This window comes from Periplaneta americana, chromosome 3, assembly GCF_040183065.1.
Source record: "Periplaneta americana isolate PAMFEO1 chromosome 3, P.americana_PAMFEO1_priV1, whole genome shotgun sequence".
NCBI classification, from domain to species: Eukaryota; Metazoa; Arthropoda; class Insecta; order Blattodea; family Blattidae; genus Periplaneta; species Periplaneta americana.
The window spans coordinates 98,521,235-98,546,850 of NC_091119.1; the positions used below are offsets into that span (position 1 = coordinate 98,521,235).

At 36.0% G+C, this 25,616-nt stretch overlaps 2 protein-coding genes across 2 annotated transcripts in view; both read left to right on the plus strand.

Moving 5' to 3' along the window:
• Positions 1 to 9,304, plus strand: part of LOC138696312 (eukaryotic initiation factor 4A-I-like) — a 56,421-nt gene extending 47,117 nt beyond the window's left edge. Inside the window, exons 9-11 of the mRNA XM_069821101.1 lie at positions 7,735 to 7,904; positions 7,987 to 8,169; positions 9,226 to 9,304. Of these exons, the coding sequence (XP_069677202.1) occupies positions 7,735 to 7,904; positions 7,987 to 8,131 (315 nt within the window). The 3' untranslated portion in view covers positions 8,132 to 8,169; positions 9,226 to 9,304. The remainder of the gene's footprint in view (positions 1 to 7,734; positions 7,905 to 7,986; positions 8,170 to 9,225) is intronic.
• A 746-nt stretch (positions 9,305 to 10,050) lies between these two features.
• chic (profilin chic) overlaps positions 10,051 to 25,616 on the plus strand; it is a 70,857-nt gene continuing 55,291 nt past the window's right edge. Inside the window, exon 1 of the mRNA XM_069821102.1 lies at positions 10,051 to 10,299. Coding sequence (XP_069677203.1) covers positions 10,189 to 10,299 — 111 coding nt within the window. The 5' untranslated portion in view covers positions 10,051 to 10,188. The remainder of the gene's footprint in view (positions 10,300 to 25,616) is intronic.

Sequence of the window (25,616 nt, forward strand, 5' to 3'; positions counted from 1 at the left end):
GTGACATATTTGAGTCACATGTGAGAATATTTAACTTTGACTCAATTCTTTAAGTACCAGTTTCTGCTGTAGCCTGCAGTAATCATGAGACTTACACTCAAACATGTGAGGGTTATTCAATAAAGACTGGCACTAAACTGCGTGGTCCATTCCTTTGGTGAATGGTGCAACTATGTGATCCTGTAAAAACAAGAGATTTCGTTTGCCAGCCCATCAGTTGTGAGCTGTAACAGTGCATTGAAATTGATGTGTGCTTTTGCCCCTAAATCACCATTATGCCTGATTGTGAGCAGCGTAATGTAATTAAATTCTGTGTTGCCTCAACAAAAATGCTTTGGAGACTCATGAAGAAGTGAAGAGAGCTTTTCGTGAGTCAGCCATGTGCCATCGTCACTTTTATATGGCACAAGTCTCTTCAAGATAATCTGGAGATAAGTGAATTGAAAGGAGGAGAAGACAACAATTAACGCTGAAGCTGTTATTCACTGTCTTACGTCTCACTGTTAGATTGCACAAGTAACTTTTCATTGGAGCTAGTTTATAATGCAAAAGTTCGTCTGTTAGTAACAAACTGGCAATACAGTACCAAGTGAGCGTGGTGCAATATTTTCTTGTGCAGTGGGACAATGTTGCTAAACTTACAGCTCCAGGCCACATGTGTTATATGTAGTTGCTGTTTTATACTATATCATTGCTAGCTTTTATTGTGTCAAATTGTTAATAACACTGTGATTAAAAAAAAAAACATGGAATCTCCTGATTACACAATATGAAAGGAAACAGAATATTTGAGACAGGGAAAAGAAATTATGTAGAGTGTATCAGAAATATAGTTATACGTTTGATTGCATCGTGTGATGACATTGTTACGGGAAATATGACATTACTGTTGAAAAAGCAATTTTCAAATTAAGCAAGTAAATTTATTGCCTCAAACTGTTCACCATTCACATCCAAACATAATTGGCAATGCTTCGGGAAGTCATTCATTGATTTATGGTACATGATTTATGATTTATGGAATAGCATGAATTTCTTCCTCACTTGCTATTTTCAGCATGTCGACATATTGCAGTTTCCGGGCATGAACCTTCTCCTTCAAATAACCCCACAACCACTAGTCACATGCTGTCAGATCAGGGGAACAGGCTAGCCATTCTGTTGGTCCTCTTCTTCCCACCCTCTGTTTCGCAAATTACAATTCAAAATTTCCATTGCCACAATAGCATAGTGAGGGAGCACACCGTCATGCTGAAGTAAGCATGTTCATGTCCAGCATGTTGCATTATTGGCACCATAATTTCATTAAGGATATCACAGCATTAACAGTCTCATCCAAGATTTGCATTCCTAATAATCCTTTCCATCCAGTCATAGCTCAAACTGTGTCTTTTCCACATCTTAAATGTGTCTCTTCAATAACTTGAGGATTCTCTCTAGCATAATAATGATGGTTGTGTCGATTAACATGGAAAACAGATTCATCAGAAAAGTACTGTTTTATTAACCAATGTTCGTCGTTTGCACATTCCCTTACAACAAATTCACACAATTCGATCCCCCTATCAGGGTCATCCTCGTTAAGTTGGACACGAATCGGTTTGAAGGAATAGTACGTCTTATGGTTCAAAGCACGAAATGCAGTGGCATGACTGATACCAAGCTCACGTGCAGCTTGGCAGGTTGTTTTTTATGGGCTAATGTCGAACGTTTCCAGAATTCTTCCCGTTGTTGCTGCATCCATGTTACTACGAGGCCTTCCAGGAGGTTTTCTGGATTCTTCCCATTGTCAATAGTTATTTCCTCCATTTACCCACATTTGACGGCTGCAATGCTACGTTAAAATCACTTCACATCAGTCTTGCAGCCTCACGATCATTACTGTACGTTATTGCTCACACTGCAAATGTAATTTACTGTTGCATGCTCAGTGCCATCTTGACTAATGACTAGAGCTCAGCATTGTTATGGTACGGTATTATTTCCTTTCCAACAGTAATGTATTTCCTGTAACAATAATACTGTCATCACACAATGCAATCAAACATATAGCTGTATTTCTGATACACCCTGTATGTGTAAATGAGTCTCTACTGACAGCAACATAATGTCACTTTCTGTTTAGTCACTTCATAAGGTGGAAACTAATATAGTTCTTTTCTTGTGTCACAAAAAGCCTAGTTTTTAGGATATGAACTCCAGTCATTTTTTAAACAATCGACTTTCAGTAAATATTGAATTTCTGTCCAGTTTATTACAACAGACGCAAAACTTCACAAATGCTTGGCATAGTATCTTAGGGCAATAGTCACGTAACACAGCGTGTTACTACAGGTAGAGGGGAAAGAGGAACTTCTGGATTTTCCTCTTTAAAGAGATCAGTTCTAGAAAGCATTTTACGAACACTTTTTTCTCCATCTGATATTAACCTATGTTGGAAAATAGGATTCAGATATTTTCGCTTATTCTATATAGAGCATGAACCACATGTGGTGTATCATTTTTGGACAGCTTATTGAAAGACCTTCGGCTGCTTTTTTTGTATATGTGCACATATATTCTCTCATCTATGTATCTGTATATACATTCACACTTTGTTAGTAAATTATTTAGTAGCACCGTTAATTTAAAATCTTTACATTGAAGGATACACGCAGGGGTCTTAATCTTTTTATTTCAAATTGACATAATATTTTGAAAAATATATAAAAATAAATAAATTTGTGGCATGGTATTAGAAAAAAAATGCATTATGGTAAATTGTGTGCATATGATAAAATATTTTCAAATGCTATTTAAAGATAAAAAAATTGGAAAATATATGTTTTTATGTGCAATAAATTTGGTTTAAACAGTCTGGAAGGTAAGTCCAGAATTTTGAACTATTTCTGGAGCACCTATGTTTGTACATAAAAATTATATTTACTTATACATAAGAATCTGCACCTTAGTCATCACCTTATTAGACTGCAAGATACAGTGCTTACTCATACACAGCTTCAAGGGGTACTGCAGTCACCACAGCATACTACAAAATGGTCCTGAGCCAGTTAATGAAGGATCACATTGCAAAGAAAAGGCAAGAACTTACTGTGAAGTGGAAGCTTCCATCACAATAATGTGAGGACTCTCATTGCTCATGCAGCAACAGAATTTTTTAGCAGGAGGTACCGCTTCTGCTTAGTCCTGATTCCCCCCTCCCCCCATTGTGATTTTTTTTACTCAACAGCCAAAAAAAAACTTCAAGGGATGTCATTTTGACAGATTCAAGTGATTAGAGGTGATTTTGAAGTGTTTATCAAAGAAAAGCTTCCAGCATGTCTGGCAAAAGTGGCAATGAAGGTGGGACAATTGCATGCGTTGGATGGTGAGTGTATTGATAATGATTGACAGATAGTGGAACAGAACATGGTCATTGGTACTACTAACAGATTCCGCATTATTTTCCAGTGACTGACCGTACGCAAAAGGCAATGGACAGGATATCCAACACTGTTGTTTGCAGGATATGTCTGTGTTCCACTTCTTCTGACTCGCAAGTAAATAAGTTAGAGGGAACAAAATTATGAATTTGCAATCCTTACAATAAGTTGTTCACAGCATTAGTGCCAATCTGTATTGAACAGCCTTTGTACATTATAAATGTAAAATGTAATAAATTTGGCGATTGACATGGTGTCATTTACTGTTCTAAGTATTACTGTTATCACTATTTGCTGAGCTTTCATCAAGATGTTGAGAGTTGAATTGAGGGTTGTGCATATCAACTCTTCTTTCTGGCACTGTTGTAAGACATTCAGAAGATTGAAGACTCGAATTCTTTGAAAAGCACTTTGACATGTATTTTAAATACTGAATGCATCTATTTTAACAATTCTTCGTAGTGTACGATATTATTACATAGTATAACATCAATGTTGACAAAAGCTGATATTTTTAATTCTAGATTAGAGTGAGAGCTGTATTGTACAGTGAAATGCTGTGCACTAAACACATTAAAAGCTTATATACGAATTGAAAGGTATTTGCTTCTAGCTTTAATACAACAAAAATAGCAGTTCTGTTCTCAGAGTCTTGAAAGCATACTAATTAAGCATGGTATTGCCCACTATCAGGACTATGGTCAGCCACTTTAATATGTTTAAAAAATATAAAAAGAAAAGTGTCTGTTAGATAAAATTTTGTTCAGTGTCTTGTAGAAATACTTGTTTATTTAGTGACAAAATCCACTTTTTTTTGGGGGGGGGGGGGAGTGGTGGTCAGCATGTCCAACTGTGAAACTGGCGAGCCTGGGATCGAATTCTGGTTGAGACAAGTTGACTGGTGTAGGTTTCTTCTGGGATTTTCCTTGAATCAATTAAGAGCAAATGCTAGGTAACTTTGGACCCTGGACCCCAGGCTCATTTCTTTCGTATTTATCGCGATCTTCATCCTGTCACCCTATCATAGAGTGAACAGAATCCGACCTAATGGGTGCCCGAATTTCAGAATTAGGATTCATCATTATAATTGCTAAAGGAAGAAATGTGGAAGGTGGCAAATGCCTACTAGCCAATTGCATGGCATTAGCAAAAAAAAATGTCCCCAAAACATTTCATACTAGTTTTCTTTAAATAGAATTTCCTGTAATATAGTTTAATTTTTAACTATGTATACTCATAGAAAAGTGATTTAAAGTTATTTTCAAAAACTGCCACGGAGGCTCAGTGCTAATGCTAGCGACATTTATAAGCCACACTAGTCAGGACAAACAACACCAAGTTGAGGCTTTGCCATTGTATATAAGAAAATGTTTTTTCAAAATCGAGTTGGTTTGCATTGTACACATTTATTGATATGTTTCAAATTTAATGTTATGTGCAGATAAAAATATATTTTCAGATAATGGGATTACAGTATATCATTGACATGTAAATTGTTACTGCTGTACTATAAATGATTTCCCAAATTTAATTTTCATATTACTCCCAAGGTATGAGACTTAGAGTAATGAAACAAAAAGTAATCAAAAGGAAAACTCATCAGGTTGTCATGGAGCATGTCTCTGTCAATTGTAGCTGTAGTCGCTGTGATCCCGTTCCTCAGACATAAAATTGGGTGCGAAGAGTGGCACTAAACCTGATCTTTAATGTAACCCCATGAAAAATCTCGAGTCAGATCTGGCGACCTCGGAGGCCACCAGGTGAGAGCTTTATCATCGTCAATAGCACGTCTAATCCAACATTGTTGGAGTTGCTGATTGAGATAGTCGTGCACATCATGATGAAAGTGTGCAGAAGCGTTATCTTGTTGAAAGATGAAATCTGGCTTATCTTCCAAGACCTGTGGTATCAACCATTGTGTCAGCATATCCAGATAGTTCTGTCTTTTTACTGTTTTCGTAGTGAAGAAGCCACCATCTGTAATTGTTGCATATGCTGGCTAATCAAAGTACTTTGGCTACTCTCGCTGATATTTAAACAAAATTTGGCGAGGTTTTCTTTTGTTCACTTTTTGTTTCATTACTCTTAAGTCTCATACCTTGGGAGTAATATGAAAATGAAATTGGGGAAATTATTTATAGTAGCTATAAGAAGCCATCATGAACTTGCATATTAAATTGATTCTCATTCTCAGAAGTTAGCATGAATTTGGTAGGTAGGTGTTAAAATATCTGATGTTGACTGATTTTTCTTATCAAATGATATTGATCAGATTGTTCTAAAAAGAATATGTTTTCTTCCTCCTTTCCCACAAAAAGTATTTAAAAGAACACAAACTAGCAAATAGCGTACATATTTTGTAGAAATTAAAACAATTTTGTGGGGAAAGAAAAAGAAGTGGCAGATGTTTGAAAAAAACAGACTTTGTTCTGCTTAAAATAAAATAATTCTGTTTTGTAGTGAGTTTAATGCTTGTGTTGAGAGAGAGAGAGAGAGAGAGTGAGTGCAGCTTCAGTTAAGAGCAACTGAAAATCTGCATTCGTCACTAATTGAAATTACGCAAATTATTATTTCGTCTAAAGTGGTGTCAGCTGCATGAATGAAAGTAAATGCTATATTCCTTGTAAAGCAAAATCTCTTACAGTGATCACTAGGAAAGAAGCAATTTTTGACAGCTGTGTAACTTGTATATTTCTGAATTCCTATCCACTCCCAAAATCTCTCAACAAATGGGGACTGGATACATCACTCGCCTTTCAGGCATCATACATGAAGTGGACACGACATTGTCACATAGATATATTCCCTAGGGTTCCTTCTATGCTTATCTGCCTTCCCTTCCACCTGCCCACCCTCTAGCTGACTGCCATCAGGGGAGGGAAGAGGGAATGCTGTTTAGTTGGCAACCTTGTGCTTCGACTAGATTCCATGTGCTTTATTAGAAATGTCAGAAGTTACATCTTTCTCTGGCACCACAATATGTAGTAAATTATAGTCCTGAATTCTGAGTCTTGATGCAGAATTTATGGATATGACTCTGCTTGTACAGAGTAACTGTAACGAATAAGAAACACTGAAAAAGAGCTGCAAAGTGATCTATTGCAGTTACGTTGTAAATCAACAGACAACCCTTCTTACAGTAATCCTTCCTTACCTGCAGCGAAAATCGATGTCATTGTTTTTATGTATTTTAGTGTCTAGCGTCTTAATATGAATATCTTTGTAGAAAAGCTAGAATTTAGTCACATACTATATTCACAGACTGAGGTAATATCAATCACCAACACTGTCGTGTATTTGAATTGTTCTCTGCAGATATTCCGTTATGACCACTTAAGGTAAGTGGTCACTAATACATGATTGCAGTATTGAGACCAAATGGCATCCTAAGCTATCCGTTAGAATTGTCTTTTAATTTTACTGTCGTATGTATTTGCAGTCGAAGATGTCATGTGGAATCATGTCTTATACAGTGTGCTACACTGCTTCACTACAAAAGAGCCTCATATCTGTTTTTGAAATGTTGCTTTGAGGTGTTAACAAGTAATTTGTGTTTTCATTCTTTTTCGTATTTGTCCCTTTCCAACTTAGGCATGTGAAAAATCCTTATACTATGAGTGATTGTATGAATTCAATTCAATACTTCAGTAAGGTTTACGTTTCTCCCTTCATACCCCTAGAAGTTGAGTGACATAGTTTTCTCTGACTTTTGCAAATGCCAAGAAAAGTTAAAATATCCATTAAAAAATTGCTTAACTCTTAGAAAGTCGCGTAGTTCTTACCAGTAACACTTGTTGGAATGTTTCACTTCAATTAATGTTTTGGACTTAGTATTATGTGATATTTGTCTAGATATTGTTAAAATAACTTGCAAGTAATTTTCGAGTTTTAAGTCTAATAATATAGGGCTAATTAGCTAAAATTCATAATTTTATTAATTCGAAAAAATTCTCCATCAAATAGTTTTCATTGTCCTTGCATACTTCCAGAATACACTTAAAGCATAAACAGGATGATAATTACATTTGAAAATAAGGGGTTTAAAAAGTGAATCATGTTGATTCTCTCTGTGAGGCCTCAAAAACTCTTATGATAGAATAATTCAAATAGTGTTATTTTTAACCTGTAGTACCTACTGTAAAACTCCGTCTCCTACTGAAAACATCATCTCTTCGTAATCTTATGAATGGTGTGTTTTGTAGAAATATGTAAAAGGAAAATTCAGGTGTAAATTGTTAATTTCCATCACCTTGAAATTTTCCTTTTAGTCAGAACTAATATCTTATTTTTCCTTGGGTCTGGTTTCTTTCAGCATGGAGATATGGAACAACGTGAGAGAGATATTATTATGCGGCAATTCCGGACAGGATCTAGCAGAGTTCTAATAACCACTGATCTTCTGGCCCGTGGTATTGATGTACAACAGGTGTCCTTAGTTATCAACTATGATTTACCATCAAACCGTGAAAATTACATTCATAGGTATGTTAAAAGATAGCAGAACACCACAGCATGTGAGGCAGTTCCATTTTGTGGTATTAAATTGCATATACTGTTGTTGCAGAATTGGACGTGGTGGACGTTTTGGCAGGAAAGGTGTTGCTATAAATTTTGTCACTGAAGAGGACAAACGTACCCTGAAGGACATTGAACAGTTCTACAATACCCACATCGACGAGATGCCGATGAATGTAGCAGACTTAATCTAAGTCTAGTGCTGTTCTGTGTTGCCTCGCGTTCTGCTGGTGTGAGTATCGAGGTTCTGGCCACACCTCAGGTTTTCTGGACTGCCACGTTTGTGACTTGCGATTCTCATTCCATGCTTGGGCATGCAATGAGCACTTGATTTTCGGAATCCTCAGAGATAGTGCCACTGTGGATTCCACTCTAGAAGACTCCAATTGAGGTGAAGAGGTTGGAGTCTAACCTCTTGTTTATGACGGCAACCTGTTTTGACAGGTTCCTGTCTTGATTTGTGCTCGGTCTATTACAGGACCGATATCTTGGTATTGGCCGTGTCGTGTTTTAAAAAAAAAAACTAAACAGGTGTCGTTAATTTGTAAGTTGGTTAGTTTGAATTTTCATTTTGATTCCATTGTATTATAAGTTTTAGATATATATGAATTTATGTAAGTGAAGGGTTAATTTAATCTTAAATATTTGTTGTGGATCCGTATCCACCTGAGCAGCAGGAGTTCAGGATGTTAGCTAATTATCCCATAGGGCAGTCTGCCTGGATGCAGGTGTCTGTGGACATAACAAAGCTTCTACAGTTTCTCTTTCCCTATCTCGCACATCTCGTGCTTTTCTGGATAGATAGTAGAACGTCCTTTCTTCCAACGTATATTGTGCAGTGTGTTGCAGTAAACTTTGCCTTGAGGGACTGGCATTCTCAAAGGACAACAGGGCAGTTCACGATTCGGGTTGTGGCTAAATTGAGAAGAGAATCTCTCTATCACTTTAGATTTGCAAGCAACAGCTTTGTATCATGTTTGCATATTCAAGTGTTTTGTTGTCTAGGCAAATGTTTGGTTGGGTTTTGGAAAGGTTATTTTAACCAGAAAAGGTGCAGGAGACGAGATATAATTCAGATTAGATTGGAAGAGTACCGATTTTGTACGACCTTATTTAGCATATTAATAAAAACTCAGAAAGCTCATTTATCTTTTGTTTTTGAAATGTATCTAAGAATGAAACCCTGTTTGATCTTGGATTGCTTTTAGTGAACTGAGGGGCATGTTACAGGGTTTTTTTTGTAATGATGTGGGTTAGTTATGTTAAAAATGCTTTTCTGTATTTACAGGCATATTTTGGCCAGTCCACCAGTGGGGAAGAAATTTTTGGAAATAAAGATCAAAATTTCCTAATTGAAGTCCAGCAAACAGTGGTTTTTCTTGTCATGATATGTATATTATAACCCTAAAATTCCTTGTCCCTTGTACTGATTCTATAAGATCCATTGTAGTCATGAACTGATGGATAAATTGCATAAGTGTAGAAGATGAACTTGGGTTTTTTTATTACAATTTATTTTAATATATTTTATTTTACAATTTTAAATACGTTTCTTTTAGATGAATGTACAATTTATTATGATCACTACCCTTATGCATTTTATTACGCTTGAACAACATGAAGAATCATGTTAAACCTCAAATTTGTATTAAATATTTTACAGTCGATCTTGTCAATAAAATATACGATGATTCAGAAATTGTTTGATATTTGAGACCATAGGATTTCCTATGAGGTTAAGACCATGAAAGAGGTTAGTATGATAAAAGTAGAAAATTGGTGATAAAACTAAGTGGGTTGATTGGAAGAGATTTTTAAAAATAAGTGAAAGAAATAAGAAAGAAAAAAAAAATCTAGAAGTATGAATAAAATCCACGAATGCTTTGCACTAGAGCGCTATGATTATGCCTTGGAATAGCCTGACATCTAGCGGTAAGAAAGTACATGTACATGAACCGGAAGTTATTTTGCCAGTAAAACTAGTGCTACATGTTATTTATAAATGCAAGTGTAGTTTTTAAATACGATGAATTTAGAGATATGTACCACAAATCAGAACCATATACGGTTAAATATATGTCAATCTGTTAGTGACGTGTAAGTTCGAGACTCAGATGACTCACCTAGCGGAGGGATATAGAAACTGAACAGCAAGAGTGCGCACTAGTTCTTTCATTAACGGTAGTGATCGGACAAAGTTGGTGTGTGGTACTTTGTGTGTCTTGACGGCTTTATTAATTTTGTGTGCATCATGAGCTGGCAGGATTACGTTGATAAGCAGTTGCTAGCCTCTCGGTGTGTAACAAAAGCAGCAATTGCAGGACACGATGGGAATGTATGGGCTAAATCCGAAGGCTTTGAAGTAAGTATTTTAATAAGTAGTACAACCAGCATGTTGGAAGTTAATGAAGTACAGAGGCTGGAGTGACAAGACACCGGCAGAACCATAGTTTAACACTGGGATAATTGTGTTGTATGTATTTTACGTATAAGGTTGATAATGTTTTCGCTGCTATGTGCGGTGTAAATGTATTAAATACGGCTTTTGGGCCAGTCATTACTTTCTTTAGGGTGTGGGCATAGATAAAATGATAGACACGAGGTAGCGGTTCCATTAATTGAAGAGTACGACAGGTTATTTTTAATCAAGAATATTTTTGTTTCTTATAATGTATGTGATGAAGTACGCTGTATTCGTATAGGTAATATACATCGGCGTAGTTACTTCAAATTATCGGCATCAGGCTCCTAGAAGGAATTCACTTTTCCGGTACGAATGTCAAAATGGCGGCTCTAATCTCACCGACGTGGTAGTGAACAAGATCGAATGTCTTACACCCATCCACAAAAAAAATTTATATTTTCAAAATACTCCTTTTACAATCGTTTATGAACTTCGAATCACCCAAATGTAACATAATCGCACGATATGCTGCGATTGAACTTGTATAAATGTATTACAAAGTAATGGGGTATTTTCCTTGTGGAATCACATAAAGAGATTAGCATTACCCACATCAGTCAGTTTAAGTGGCCGTATTTAGCTGTGGTAGGAATTTTAGACCTTGGTTTTTTAATATAGGATAAGATTTAAAGTATATTTAACGTGTATATTCAGAGACAGGAAAATTAATGTAAAATTTTTCATGTTGGTGTGTTGTAGGAAACGTGTGTAGGGTATAATATTTTGCGTTTACAATATTTTACACTTACAGTCATGATAAAATTATATGAAAAGCATATTTATTGCGCATTGGGAAATATATAGTAGAAAAGTGAAACTGTAAATTTGTCTTGTATCACATGTTACACGTTTTAACACCATATTTGTAATTTGGATAAAATTGTGTGAAAGTGGGTATGCTGTATTCATTGCGCATTTGAAATGGGAAACATAAATGAAGCGTTAGCTTTTTAATAGACCTAAATGGTTATAGCCTATTTCATAAGCTCTAGAAATTTCTCTAGTTACTGTTTTTTTACATCTGGAGCATATGTTGGCGGTGACACTCTTCACGATCTGTTCTGATATGGAAAAGAAAAGTTTCCAAGTTCTGTGCAATGATAAAAATACTTTGTGAACATTTCGCGAGTTTAAAGAGAAGATTGTCATTTTGTCGGAAGAAAGGAAGGAATAATGTTGATTACTAACGTGTATTAATGTGAAATGAGCGAATATTCAGAGAAGGCAAGATTCTATTCCAGTTTCCAAGGAATTCTAGTATTAGATTTGACAAGTACAAATTACGGTTGCCAGTGGTCGAAGATCTCAGGTCAGTTACTGTGCCCGCCATCAGAATAGGCAGGGAACGAAATGTTAGCTTACGAGTCTATTAAATGCTTCTGGCTGCGCTGTCGGGCAACACAGAATCGAAGGTGCCCCCCCCCCCTCCCCGGGCTTTAAAGTTTCGTTACGCAAATTTAGGTACGGTATGTAAGGCATACTCGTACAACAAGAACTAACTCGAATTTTCAACCAGAATACTTCTTTTCGTCTCGTTTAATGCTCTTGTTCGGAAAATGTGTAAATTAAATTTAAGCTTGCATGTTTGTATTACTAGTGTTGTTATTCTGTACAAAATTAATTGAGAGTAGGCCTATATGGGTTCTTGGGGTTACCTTCAGTGGAAGGCAGTTTGGCAATAAACATAAAATAATTATAATATACTCGCATTATAACTGTTTGTTGTGGAAGGAGAATTATCAGTTGATTACTAACACGTGCTAATGTGAAATGATCGGAGATTTTCAGTGTTCAGAGAAAGCAAGATTCTATTTCACTTTCCACGGAATTCCAGTATTGAGATTTGACAACTACAAATCGCTGTTACTCCCAAACAAAACTGTGATATTTCAGAGGTGCTATTATTTTCAGTTTCTTCGGTACTATAGTTGATGAATATTACTACAGATCTCGTGTTTAAATGCTCATTTTCTTATGTTACGTCCTTAATCCGAAACTTCTGACAACGTAGAATCACCTGTAATAATTATATACAATAGTCAAAGCAAGATTCTATTCCACGGATTTCTAGTATTGAGATTTGACAACTACAGATCGCCTATAATATATACTGGTGAATGTAGAGTATCCAACGCCCACTGAACGAATATTTCACTTTTATCACTGCCAATGTTGCGCTGTAATCGTATATGCAAGGTAGGCTGTAACAAAAACCTAAACTAACCAAACCTAACCTGTCAAAGAAGCAACAAGTTATACTAAATATGTGTAAAATTGGCCTATGTCTCTATAGTGGGCGGGACATAAGTAACATTGACCTTGTTTTGTTACACTCATGAATGCTTCTCGGGACTTGATGTCTATTTTTTTATTATTATTATTATTATTATTATTATTATTTTTTTTGTATAAGCCTACAGAATTGATAGTTGTGCCTTGCCATCATAACTGACGGTGAGTCTCTTGGACAGTGTTTCAGGAAAAGTAGTGCTTGCACAAGTGTACTAGTGGTACATTATGTAGTAACTCTGCTGTTTCTTAACCCGACTATTGTTCAGGACGCAGTTTTTAATCACGGAACGGAGCACATGTTGTTTCATTAAATGTTATATTGTAGAACTATATCTTTGAAAAATATTAGAGTGCAAGAGGACAAATGATTTTGTCAAACGCCTGGCATTAGAAAACAACATAATATTGTAGAACTGAATTCAAAATTAAACACCTACAATTACTTTTGCAAAACAGTAAGTAGTGGTTTTTATATCCTTGTCAGGCTTCAGGCTTGGTTGGGTTATGTTGAAACAGTGGAGTAGAAATGAAAATTCGGCAATTAACTCTGTACTGTGAAAAGGAAAAGCAAGATTTGAATGCGTGTTCCTATAGTAGCCACATGAAGTAAAGTAGATATTCTATGTGGTTTATGAAAATGTTACAGTGGATGTCTAAACTTTTCGAAGGGATTAATTCTCGACAACTGACAGTTTAGTTAGAAACAAGTACTTGGTGTCAATAGTGTGTCCTATGTCTGGCAGATGTGTACCCATTGCCGTTGGCAAGGATGCAAAGTGTAGTAACATTGAGCGATACCCATCGGGAATGTGCCGCATTGTTCTCGGCTTAATTACGGGAAGCGGCAGACGGCCATGACGTGACGGTCCAGTTTAATGTAACGGTGCTCCAGCTGATTTGCACCACGCCCCCTCAGGGTTGCCACCCCACATGACGTGCTTACCATTCTTGAGTGGGTAAACATTTATGGTTGTATCTTAAAAAATCTTTGCGTGAACTTCTCTGGCGAATACGTTCTTGCAATGTGAGAACGCTGATGCTTCATGCACCAACATTACTCAAGAAATTGTAGAATTATTACAGTGTTAAACACTACTGAAAGCTTACAACTAACCAACCCTATAGTATGGACAAACTACATACGCGTGTTACTGAAAGCCTAGATCATGGCTGAAAGTCAAGCCAGTCTGTCGAGACTCCTGCAGCAGCGGTCACATGACTGCACGGCACCAGTTGCGGCATGCGCAGTCTTACATGTGTGCAACAGTACTTGCTCCGTTGCTGATACCAGAACGAGACTAAAACAGGTTATTCTAACTTCAAACACAATTCATGTCTTTGTTCGGAAAAACCATGATCGAGGTCACTGACGGAACTGAGGACCCCCCCCCCCCCATCATTCGAATTTGGACTGAACTAGAAAACTAAGCAAATCACGTAAGCATTAAATTCTACGGTGACTGAGTGGTCAGACCTCCAGCCTGGCACGCAAGCGGCCCGGGTTGGAATCCCGGTCAGGTCTGGGATTTTTCGTTGCAACATTCATAGTGACACTTGTGACGGACAAGGTCGCAGTTGAGGTTTCTCTTTGGATTCTTCCGCTTTTCCCCATATTAGATATCGGCATCATTCGTCACCATTTTGTCATCATTCCATAGCATTCCCGCCGGCTGGGGACGCAATGAGGAGGCTGGCTTAGGGACGATGGGGGTTGCCTGCTCGAAACCCGGGTACGCAGCGAATCATGTGTAGTCAGTCAGCCGGCGTGAGTTAGGGAATGCGCCTAGCTTGGAGGTTAGCGCAATAGATCGTACCAGACTACCAGCACAGTCTAGTATATAGTCACGAAGCTAAATACTTTCTAAATATGCAAACATAGATAGTTGCTCACCACCAGGATTGCTACTATCGCCTCATCACAGACTCTTACCCTAGCAGACGATAAAATGTATTGTACTTTCTATATCGTGTTCTTTTGAAAAAATTAACACCTTCCTTCTACTATTGAAATATGAAATACTTAAGGTTTATATATTACTTTCGTAAAATATATATTATATTCTATAAATTCACCTTCCTGGATCTTTCGGAAGAAGGATAACTCTAACCTATTTTTCTTACAATTTATAGTACCACAAACGTCTCCTTGTCCCATATTATTATTCAAATTATTGTATTTTAGCCATATACAGTTATTACAACCGATAACGAACATTTCACAGTTTACATAGCTTTTCACAAAAATGCGAAATATGGCACAGTAAATGCCTTTTCGATCTAGACTAGGCCGTAATGTTTGTTCGGGTTTTCTATTTCAGTGTATGGAGCTCAGTGAAATATTATAACTTTATTGCTTATCATTGCTAAGCTTTATTTAGTGTAATGTGCCCATAAGTTCTTGTTGCATAATATGTTGCAGAAATAATTACAAAACTGTGTTATTTTAATGCGAAGAGAATTTTACATGTTAACATAATCTGTTCGCGTCAACATTTTAAGTTTAGAGTGGAAGCTATTTTGAGGTTTAACAAAAAAGAATTAATATTGTGATTTCAGTTTAGCTCATCTACCTTCCTTAATTTTAGACAAAACATTTACCATACCACTCCTATGAAATTAATGTTCGTACAATTGTGTTACTTCGTCTCTTAAGTAGTAGATAAATACAATAAGTCAGTACTCAATTGTAGTACCGGTATTAAAATACAAATTGAATGTCCGGGGTATCATACATGACGTTATGCTTAATTGTAATGTATGATTGCGAATTTAGGAATATAAGTTAAATATAGTAAACATAACCTATAATTTTCATATGAATGGCAAGGCATTGGAGATCACTAAATTTAGACAGAAAGGGGCAACTGGTACAGTAAACATAACCTATAATTTCAACATATCTAAATATCCGTGCGGTGCAATTGAAAATTATTGAATCGTGCATAAATGAATGTATAAAAATTTCGCAATATTTAATCGAAATAAAGGCAGGTATTACACATACGAACAACGTATTTTTCACACCATAAATAATATTACACCTTAGCTCGCAAGTGAATTATGTCTGAAGTGTCTCATAATCATTATTTTAAATTTTATTAATGGAATTACACTACAGTTTAGAGAAACATATGTTATTGTTTATGCATTCCAACTAATTTATATGGTTGAAACGCCGCCCTTCGTGATCGGGTTAAGCAAGTTACATGGTCTGCCTTACGGCCTGCATTAGATCACGATGGCTCTGGCACAGTATATTGTTCCTAGTACTCACAGCGTTCCAAGTGGCTAACAACTATCGCGAGAATTGCAAAAAATCATCCCAAGCTTCGTGACTATATTTTAGATGTGCTACCAGGTTGCAATGCTGGGCTATAGTGCGCCCCCTCCCGTAAGAAAGAAAAAGATGTTGTGTTAATTTGTTTGCCCTTCTCTTTAATGACAATATTTCCCTAAGTGTTCTGTACCCAATTTGCCTACGAGACTGTCACTTTTGACATTGAGGCTGGATCTGCATGGATTATGACTTGTTCCGATTTCATAAAGACCTGTTGAGACTTATATTTGGTTCTCCTGTATGTTTTGAGTGTAACGTAAGTCTTGTTTTCTTTTAAGACCATATGTGACTCGTCCTTCGTCGTCTCCCTTCATTTTCTGTAAGTGTACAGATAGGAATGAATAAATTCTTAGCCTTTAGGTGATTTACATGCACAGTTGTTTCTGTTGAATACGGATTCATTCATGTATTTTATTCCATAGATCTTACACGGGCAATGAAGCTTTAAGATGTGGAACAAGTCAGAATTTTACAATATTACAATTAAAATTTTTGCAATTTTGTGCAATTTTTTACAATATTTTGGCGAGATGAGGTGAGATCCTAGGATTCGCCAAAAGATTGCCCGGCATTTGCCTTTTGGTTGGGGAAAACCTCTGAAAACCCCAACCAGGTAATTAAATCAAAGGGGTTGATGCCGAGGACTCGCCATAGACAACCTGGCTTCAGTCCCACGGCTGGGGAAAACCTCGGAAGAAACCATTCAATGAGACCAAAGGGGGATCCAAGCAAGCCCGAACGCAGCTCCGGATCAGCAGCCCAGCGAGTCTGCCGACTGAGCTACATCGATGGCTCTACTAAAAATATACAATACATAGCCAATCAGATTATTAAATTTACAAACGCAAACGATCATTCATCAGTTGAGCTATATGTATAATACAAAACAACTTAATTAAATTTAAGGCATAAACAATTCAATCGGTTGTGATATACAGAAATTGATAATACATATCATGCAAACTACTTCAAATTACAAACACAAACAATTTATCAATAGAGATATACAGATTACTATTCAATTTAAAGCATATAAAATTGATCGGCCAAAACTATACAAATATATACAATACAAAGTAAGCAGATTAATTCAATTTATAATCATAAACAATTCATCAGTTGAGCTATACAGACTACTATACAATTTACAGCATATATCCTATGTACACACTCACTCACTCTTCGGGATCATAACGAGAATATCGCATAGAACAGTGATCTCAACCAGAGGGCCACGTCTCACTGGGGGTCCAAAGAGCAGTTAATGGGGGCCGCGAACAAAATACTTTTTTTTCTTATGAAAATTTAAGCATCCGAATATTTAATAGGAACCTATGTTCGCAAGTGGTGAAAATAGAGGCGCTAACTTAGGGATATTTTTATGTTATTGGTGCCACAATGTTGAACAGCATTCGTGATTACACAGCGTATTTGCATAAAAATACACCTAGTACTACTTCCAAACGTAAGTTCTCACTCCATTATGCTTGTCGAGCCACATTGTGTAGAAGTCGTTAATGTTTTATTTTGTTTCCTAGAGTCCTATTTGTTTACATCGGTTGTCATCAAGGGGGTAGCCAGTGGTAGCAATTATCGCTACCACTGAGGTTTTTATTTTTACGCGGTTTTTTTTTTGTATTTTTTTTCTACGTGCTCGATACATGTTTTCTCAAACCCTTGGTAAACAATTCAACAAAAGCGAGTGCTTTAAGTTATGAATGCGTGCGCAAGGTAATTTCAGATTTCAGAACTGGCTATTTTTCATGTTCAGTTTTCTCTCTCCGTCCATCCATTTCCTCTAATTTTCTAAGTATCTTGCTACCACTGAGATTGGATCCTGCGGGCGCCCTTGGTTGTCACTAATTAAATGGAGCAGTACACATTCGCAGAGTTCAGACATATGCATTATCTCGTATATGCTGTAGCCGATGAAAATGCAAGAGAATCAAAATGATTCTACAGAGAAATAATTCCTAATATGACATTCAGCTTGCAAAATGTAAAATGTTTGAGAGGATTCAATCCACTAGCGACTAGCTGAAACCGTGGAGGGAGTAAGAATATGGAGTTGACTCTATGGGGATATCCTGAACTAGCACCAACAGATAGCGCACGTGTACTTTGAGGTATGCGCTTTGCGTGTTCATTTGTTTTTCGGTATATAAACATTGAGGATATACGTATTGTATTAGTATATTAAATACTCTTAAAAACAACTAAAAATGACAAATTTTTGTTATGTCCCTATATGTAAAAACCAGAAAACGCTTTTTGTCTTCAATCAGGTCCCAAAATATTCTGAATAGATGCTTTGAACCTTAAAAAATATAAGTAATTAAATTGCGCCTTGAAAGTGCTAGCTATTAAATAAAAGTAACTACTTCAAGTAAGGAATTGTTGACTACAGTTTCATTTTGGAAGAGGAAAAAGAAAAATTAATAAAAACATATGCAATCTCGACAGCGAGCTATGTTAGCTTAGATTATATGCAGTAGTTTTATTTATTTATTTAACCTGGTAGAGATACGGCCATCAGGCCTTCTCTTCCCCTCTACGAGGGGAGTCTTCGAAGTTTACGCCTGCAGAAAACTCTCGATAAACTGGGATGTTTATTATCCAGGACGATTTATAGTGAAATCCATTTCGTGAATAATGTTTTTAATGTACTGTACCCTAATTATTAAAACCATGTTTTAATTTCAAATTTTCAAAATCATCCTACATAGTATTCAAAACTGCATGTCCTTAACCTACAAAACGCAGACTAATTGTGATAACTACTGCGATCATATATCTTGCTATTAAAAATTGCATTTGATCTTTCTGCAACTACAGAAAAAAATACAAGGAATTCAATCTCGATAGTCCCTTCCCTATAAAAAAACACATTGGTGGCTGCATATCCTGATTTTAGCGTACGGTTCTTAAATACTAATGATTAAAGAGGGCAATATTCACCTTCGACATAGTTCATATTTTTTCATTCGTTCATCTCATTCTCAAAGTTCTCGTTAAGGTTCATGAACATTCAATTTACTCGTATCTATATTCTGCATACTGCAGATTTCCCCACCCATCTTCGGGGAATCGCTCATTATTATACAGGTTACGTTATTATTTATTGTAAATTAAATTAAATTATAAAGTAAGAAAATATTAAATTATACTCGTTTATACAAAATAATTGTAAATATAATTTTGACACGCACAGAAAATCAATGAGCAGGAAAACGTAAACACCTGTAGCATATGACATAACATAGCCCTACATGTTGCGTCGCATGGAACGCTCCTGTCATCTAGCGGTAAAACTTCGCATAAGATATCCCTATTGGTGAATGAGGACTAGGTGAAGCGTGTCAGGTGGCCGAAGAGTGGAGGGAGATGTGCGGGGACAGATTACACGTCACTCTGCTACACGATTGAATACAGTGAAATTGTTTTTTTTAAGGGAAATAAGGTTTTCAGAATACATAAACTATTTAATAAGACATAGTGAAAGAACTAAAATGTTTGAACATTTAAGAGAAATGATAAATTAGTTACATAATTTTATCATTTCTGTATTGAAAAATTATAAGCATATGAAATCATTAGACCAATAATTGTAATAGTGTGTACTTGCATTGATTTCTTAATTAAAATAGAGAACTGGTTGAAGTTTAAATCAATAAAATAATGGTCTACTTTGTTACAAGTAGGATGAAAAAAGATTCAACTTAATATATGCACATTAGCTGAAACTAGGAAGTAGTAGAAACATTAGTATCTCCAAGTTTTATTGCTACAATATCAGTTTTACTGCCCCTTGAATACAACTGTTTTATATGTAACATTTCGTAATGAACCAGCACTGTCCACAAACTTTTTACATGTATAGAAAAGGCGAATATTCACATATTTCAGTGAGATAGCCTTCATTAAATGTACAGAATGAGTTTGCAATGGTTCTTGTAGATAAACATATTCTCTTCCCAAATAAAAACACTTGTCAAAATAATCTCCACTGAACTTCTTTTTCTTTAAGAGTTGCCCCTATCACTTTTTCTGTGATAATGCAGACTCTGAAGAAAACAATATAGGTCTCCGTCGTTTTTAACAGATATCAAATCTGAATACACATTGTCCTGGGAAGTTAAACATTCCACACAAGGATTGCATTTCAATATTGATTTTAACGCTCTTATTTTCGTGTACACGGTGCTGTTAATGACGAAGAAGGAATTGATGACCAGTGAGATGACGCCGAGTATTACTACAATAAACAATACAATAACATTGAAATATTTATATGCACATCAATATAGAAATTTCGGACATGTCTTCGGAAATTTTCATCCCTTTTATTATATTTACACAGACGGAAAGCAAGAGTCACTTTGAGCTGAAAAAAAAATTAATAAAATGCACATATATTTAATAATTTACTTCGACGCATATATCATTAGTATATAGCGAAAGAGGTTGATTTCCGACGCTACACTTGTGATTGGAACCTTTGTTTCGCAAAATCTTTGAAATGGATACTCATGTCGCAACTTAATATTAGAAATTCGACTCGCTGCCCAACAGTGGTCTAATACATCTGATCATTACCTCAATATGGAGTGGTAAAGTTTTATTAAATTCAGCTCCTTTTAATTTCATTAACACCACTTTTGTACGGAGCAATGATACTTAATGCATAAATAATCAAACATAACAAAGGCACGACGCAAGAGTATTAGGCTTACAAATTAGTGAGCGCTTATACGAATGCTGTAATATAAGTGAGCAGTACCTACTGACAGCGCTATTATCGGTAACAATGCTGTAATATAAGTGAGCAGTACCTACTGACAGCGCTATTATCGGTAACAAAATTATATTTGACAATATAAGTCACACATAATTGAAAAAGGTATTGTAATACCATGTCAGTGGGCCCGGATTCAAATTCTGGGTGGGAAAAGTTACCTGGTTGAGGTTTTCCGGGGTTTTCCCTCAACCCATTAAGAGCAAATGCTGGGTAACTTTCAGCGTTGAACCCTGGACTCATTTCGCTGGCATCACCATCTCATTCAGACGCTATATAATCATAACAGTTGAAAAAGTGAAGTAAAATAACCAATTAAAAAGTACCATGTCTTATTATCTTATTAATGTAGCTATAGCCTACCAAATTAAAACTTATTGAAACGGAACGGAAAGATTTCTGAAATTCACGAACCGGAACGATCTGCTCCGTTCCATTTCAAATCCTGATTGTAACTACATTTATTAAAAATTTTATACCGGTAATTTATTTGGCCCAAATACGAGTGATCATAGATCACAGAATCAACATCCGATAGTAGTATAATAGTAACAGACTCGAGAGGTACTGGGAAAGTTATGTTCAAAATACTCAAATTTTTCAATGGAATGCCATTTTCATTGCAACATAAGCAGTTTCTTTAAAATTTCTTCGTAATATAGCTAATCTGTATTATATTTTACATAATAAACGTATAGTCTACTGACATACAGTATAAAATGATCATTTTGGTTTTTCTTTTTGTTTTTGTGCTTTTTCTTTATGTCTGCTGTTGCAACCAAAAGTCATCTTGTTTTTAATACGTATGTCTATACATTATTACTTTCGTATGTATTAATATCTGAAGTCGCCTTTGGTAGCGTAGTTGGTATAGCGCTGGCCTTCTATGCTTGAGGTTGCGGGTTCGAACCCGGTCGAGGTCGATGGCATTTAAGTGTGTTTAAATGCGACAGGCTCATGTCAGTAGATTTACTGGCATGTAAAAGAACTCCTGCGGGACAAAATTCCGGCGACGTTGATATAACCTCTGCAGTTCCGAGTGTCGTTAAATAAACCATCATTAAAAAAAAAATATCTGAAGCCCTAATATACACTAGATACGTAAGAATTATGTAAATAATATACTTCAACGCACGTTCTTTTCCTTAGTACAATGTAAGTCCGGCGTGCAGTGGGCGGGCTTGTAGCAGACGACTTTTCAGAAAACTGACCGCAAGCTGGCAGGGTTAATGCTTACTCCATACCGTACTCCCTCCACTGTTGAAACAGGCTGAGTCAACAACAGGCTTTGATCACAGTCTAGTATATACCATAGACTTGCTAAATAACCGCTAGACCGCTCCCTGGCGCTAGTGTTGTGCTCCCAAATCGAACAGCCGCGCGCCGATGGGCGGCCATTTGTTTGGTTGAGCTGAATAAGTATGGTTCGTTGGTGTGCTGTTTTTAATTGCAGCAATGCATACGGATGTAAAGATAAAGAAGGAAGGAATGTTACATTTCACTGATTAGTTGATCATTAATTTCTACGACGATTTTGTTCCGTATTATGTTCTAGAAAACGAACTATTTAAGTACCGTGTCATGGCTTCACCTCCTAACTTTATAATTTATGTGGGAATATCGTCTGGACTTCGCGATTTTCGGTTTTGTAGTCTTTTTATTCTGTTCCGAACATCTTTAGCCGTTATTTCGAACATCTCTCTGCATTCACTTTCTTCAATTACAATTTCTCTCTTTTTTTTTTTTATTGAAAATAGAAATAAATTTTGAATTCATTAATCTGTTTTTTTTTGTCCCCTGTAATTATTTGGTCATTAGTGTTTCTTAAGACTGGTATTGATTCTTGATTTCCCCTTCTTCTGCGCATGTAATTATAAAACCTACCCCAGTTATTTTCGCCTTTTTTCAATAAATTTTGCAAGTACTCTTCTGCCTTTTTCTTTTCCCTTTCTAACTGTTTGGTAAGGTCCTTGAATTTCTGGTAATTTTCGGAACTCTCATTTCTTTTGTTGTAAGCTCGCCTAGCCTTCTTGTTAAGTTGTCTGACATATCTTGTATAATATTCCGGGTCTGAATTACTTTTCACTATTCTGTATGGCACGTATTTGGAGGTGGCCTCGGTTAATATTCGTTTAAAATTTTCCCCATACTTGATCCATGTTTTTGCCCTCTAAAAATTTGTTATATTGATTTATAAGGTAACCTTGCAAACCGTTTGTCTGCTTTGTTATACTGCCATATTTTTCTAGTGATATCTATTTGGACATTTGTCTGATGCCAGTTTAGCTCATTTCGACGAGAAATGCAAAAGATCACCTTAAACTTCGTGATTGTATATACTAGACTTGTGCTTGGACTGTCTCTATGGAAGAGGAAACACTGAAGTGTATAGAGGAAGAAGTATCCATCCACCAGCACACTTTCCATCATCAAAACAGTGGGGAACCTCATAGTCAATTCTTCGGCGGATCTTGCATGATCAGCAGCTGTACCCTTATTCATAAGGGGTACAAGACTTGGGTCCAGTCGACTTTACAGCATTGGTTGTATTTTGTTAGTCTGTAATGAAACCCTGTGTACATCAGTCCCACTTCCTGAACCTGTTGTTCACAGATGAGGCACAGTTCACGAGGGATGGCTGGTTGAACTATTGAAATAGTCATATCCGGGCTAGAGAAAACCTCAATATTACTGCAGTCTATCAATATCTTGAGAAATTTTATGTCATTGTATGGGCGAGCATCATTGGAAAATTGGCAGTCCCTTGATTCGATCCTACCACTTACCTCTTCGAAAGAATGGAAAGTTTACAATTATAGGATGTTCCTGGAAGAAGTTGCATCAAACTCTCTTAGACGAAATACCACTGATTATGTGCTTGCAAATGTGGATGCAGCATATTGCAGAGCGACAATACTTGTATGGTGATTTTTTTAAAATTGATCAACAATAAGTATTGCTATTTCGTATTAGACTTAAAAAGTTAAAATACCAGAGTGAGACACAAAAAATACAGAAGTTAATCTAAAAGGCCTCTTAACATCAGAAGTCGACAAACTGGTTATCATGAGATGTGACGTTATAGAATGCAACCCATTAAACGCAAGGAGCGTTAGAGGGAAAGAAGGGGCATTATCTTTTAGTGGTTGCGTACAAAAATTTTACTACTTTAGGTTTTATTAAATTATTCATAATTTACATAAACCGAGTACGTTGAAAAACAATATTCTTACATTTTACCTGAATTTTTACTGTGCCACAAAGTCTGATGCCATTTTCACAAACTGCTACGTTTGCTTCATTAGCAAGTAGCGTAAGAATTCGTCTATTTAAACGGGATTTTTTTTTCTAGATTTTGCTATTTTACTTTTTTTAAGAAAATAGTTCAGAAATGCAAATAGCAGCAAAGGAATAGGTATTTTGCTTTTCAAAGTAGTATTTTAAATAAATCTAAACCTGATAAATGTTTGCATTGAGTTTTCAAATGTGTATGTCTGTAAATCCGCTTCTTCCAGATAACTGACTCATTCATTGTTTAAAAAGTCAACAGTTCAATGATCTGTGGAATGCGGAAATCATCGTGTGATTGTCAATACTCCCTATTCTATGTTTCCCTTGAGTTGTAACTAGTAACGTTTGCTAAAGTAAAGAAAATTAGGAATACTAAAATAGAAATTCCTAGTCTGGGAATATTCTCATATCCCAACAGTAACTAGGACTGGTAAATAACCAAGAATAACATATTTTCGATCAGCAAATGGGATAAAGGTCGGGACCCTGGCTTTCCCAGACTTTCTGGTCGAAAAGATAGTGCATGAGGAATAGGAATGGGGTTGCATTTAGTGATGTTAATCAGTTGAAAGGCTTCTATACATTACGACGATTCATAAACTTCATAAATACGTTACTCATTTATTGAAAAAACTGTTCAGAAATATACCGTAACATTTTCTGCACTATAAATTGCTTTATACATCTTTTATATAAAATAAAGTTGATTATAAGTTAAATGTAATGGCCCTTGACTAAGTAAAGAGAGAGAGAGAGAGAAAGAAAGAAAGAGAGTGTGTGTGTTTTGTTGTTTAGTCAACTGTCCGAAGACAGGTCTGAATCTCACAAGTGATGCCAATATGGCACCACTTATGAGGCAACTAGGCCAGGAGATAATGGAGTAGAATGGCCAGTTCCTTTCCCCCTCCATTGCATACATCGCCGATTAGCTACTTATTGCACTAATCAGTCTTCAGATGCATGCATACATACACACGCGCACACACACACACACACACACACTTATATATATATATATATATATATATATATATATATATATATATATATACATATACATATACATATAGATATCACTTTTATTGAGTACTGTACAAGAATCACAGAGGTAATGTCCAAGTGTATGTGTATCTAATGCCTACCCACTTCAGTTGTGTGATTCGGGTTCCGCATATTGTGGATAGATGGCAGCACTGTGACCCATTTTTGAATTTATACACCACTTCGGCGGGCAACGCAGGAAATGTCCATGTTAAATAGGCTATTTAAAAACATTAATTTTGATTTTATTAATGTTTAGTACGCTGAAATTTGCTTTAGGAAAGAATGAGTTCATTGCAAATTGTACCTAAAATCAGTTTTTATGTACAAGAGCTGTTTAATTATTTAGTAGTACATATTAGTGAAATATGTGTTACTTTACTCAGTTTTTGTACAAAAATCTTAGAAATTTCAGTTTCAATGTCAGAAGATCTTTTATTTATTTAAAGTAATAGTATG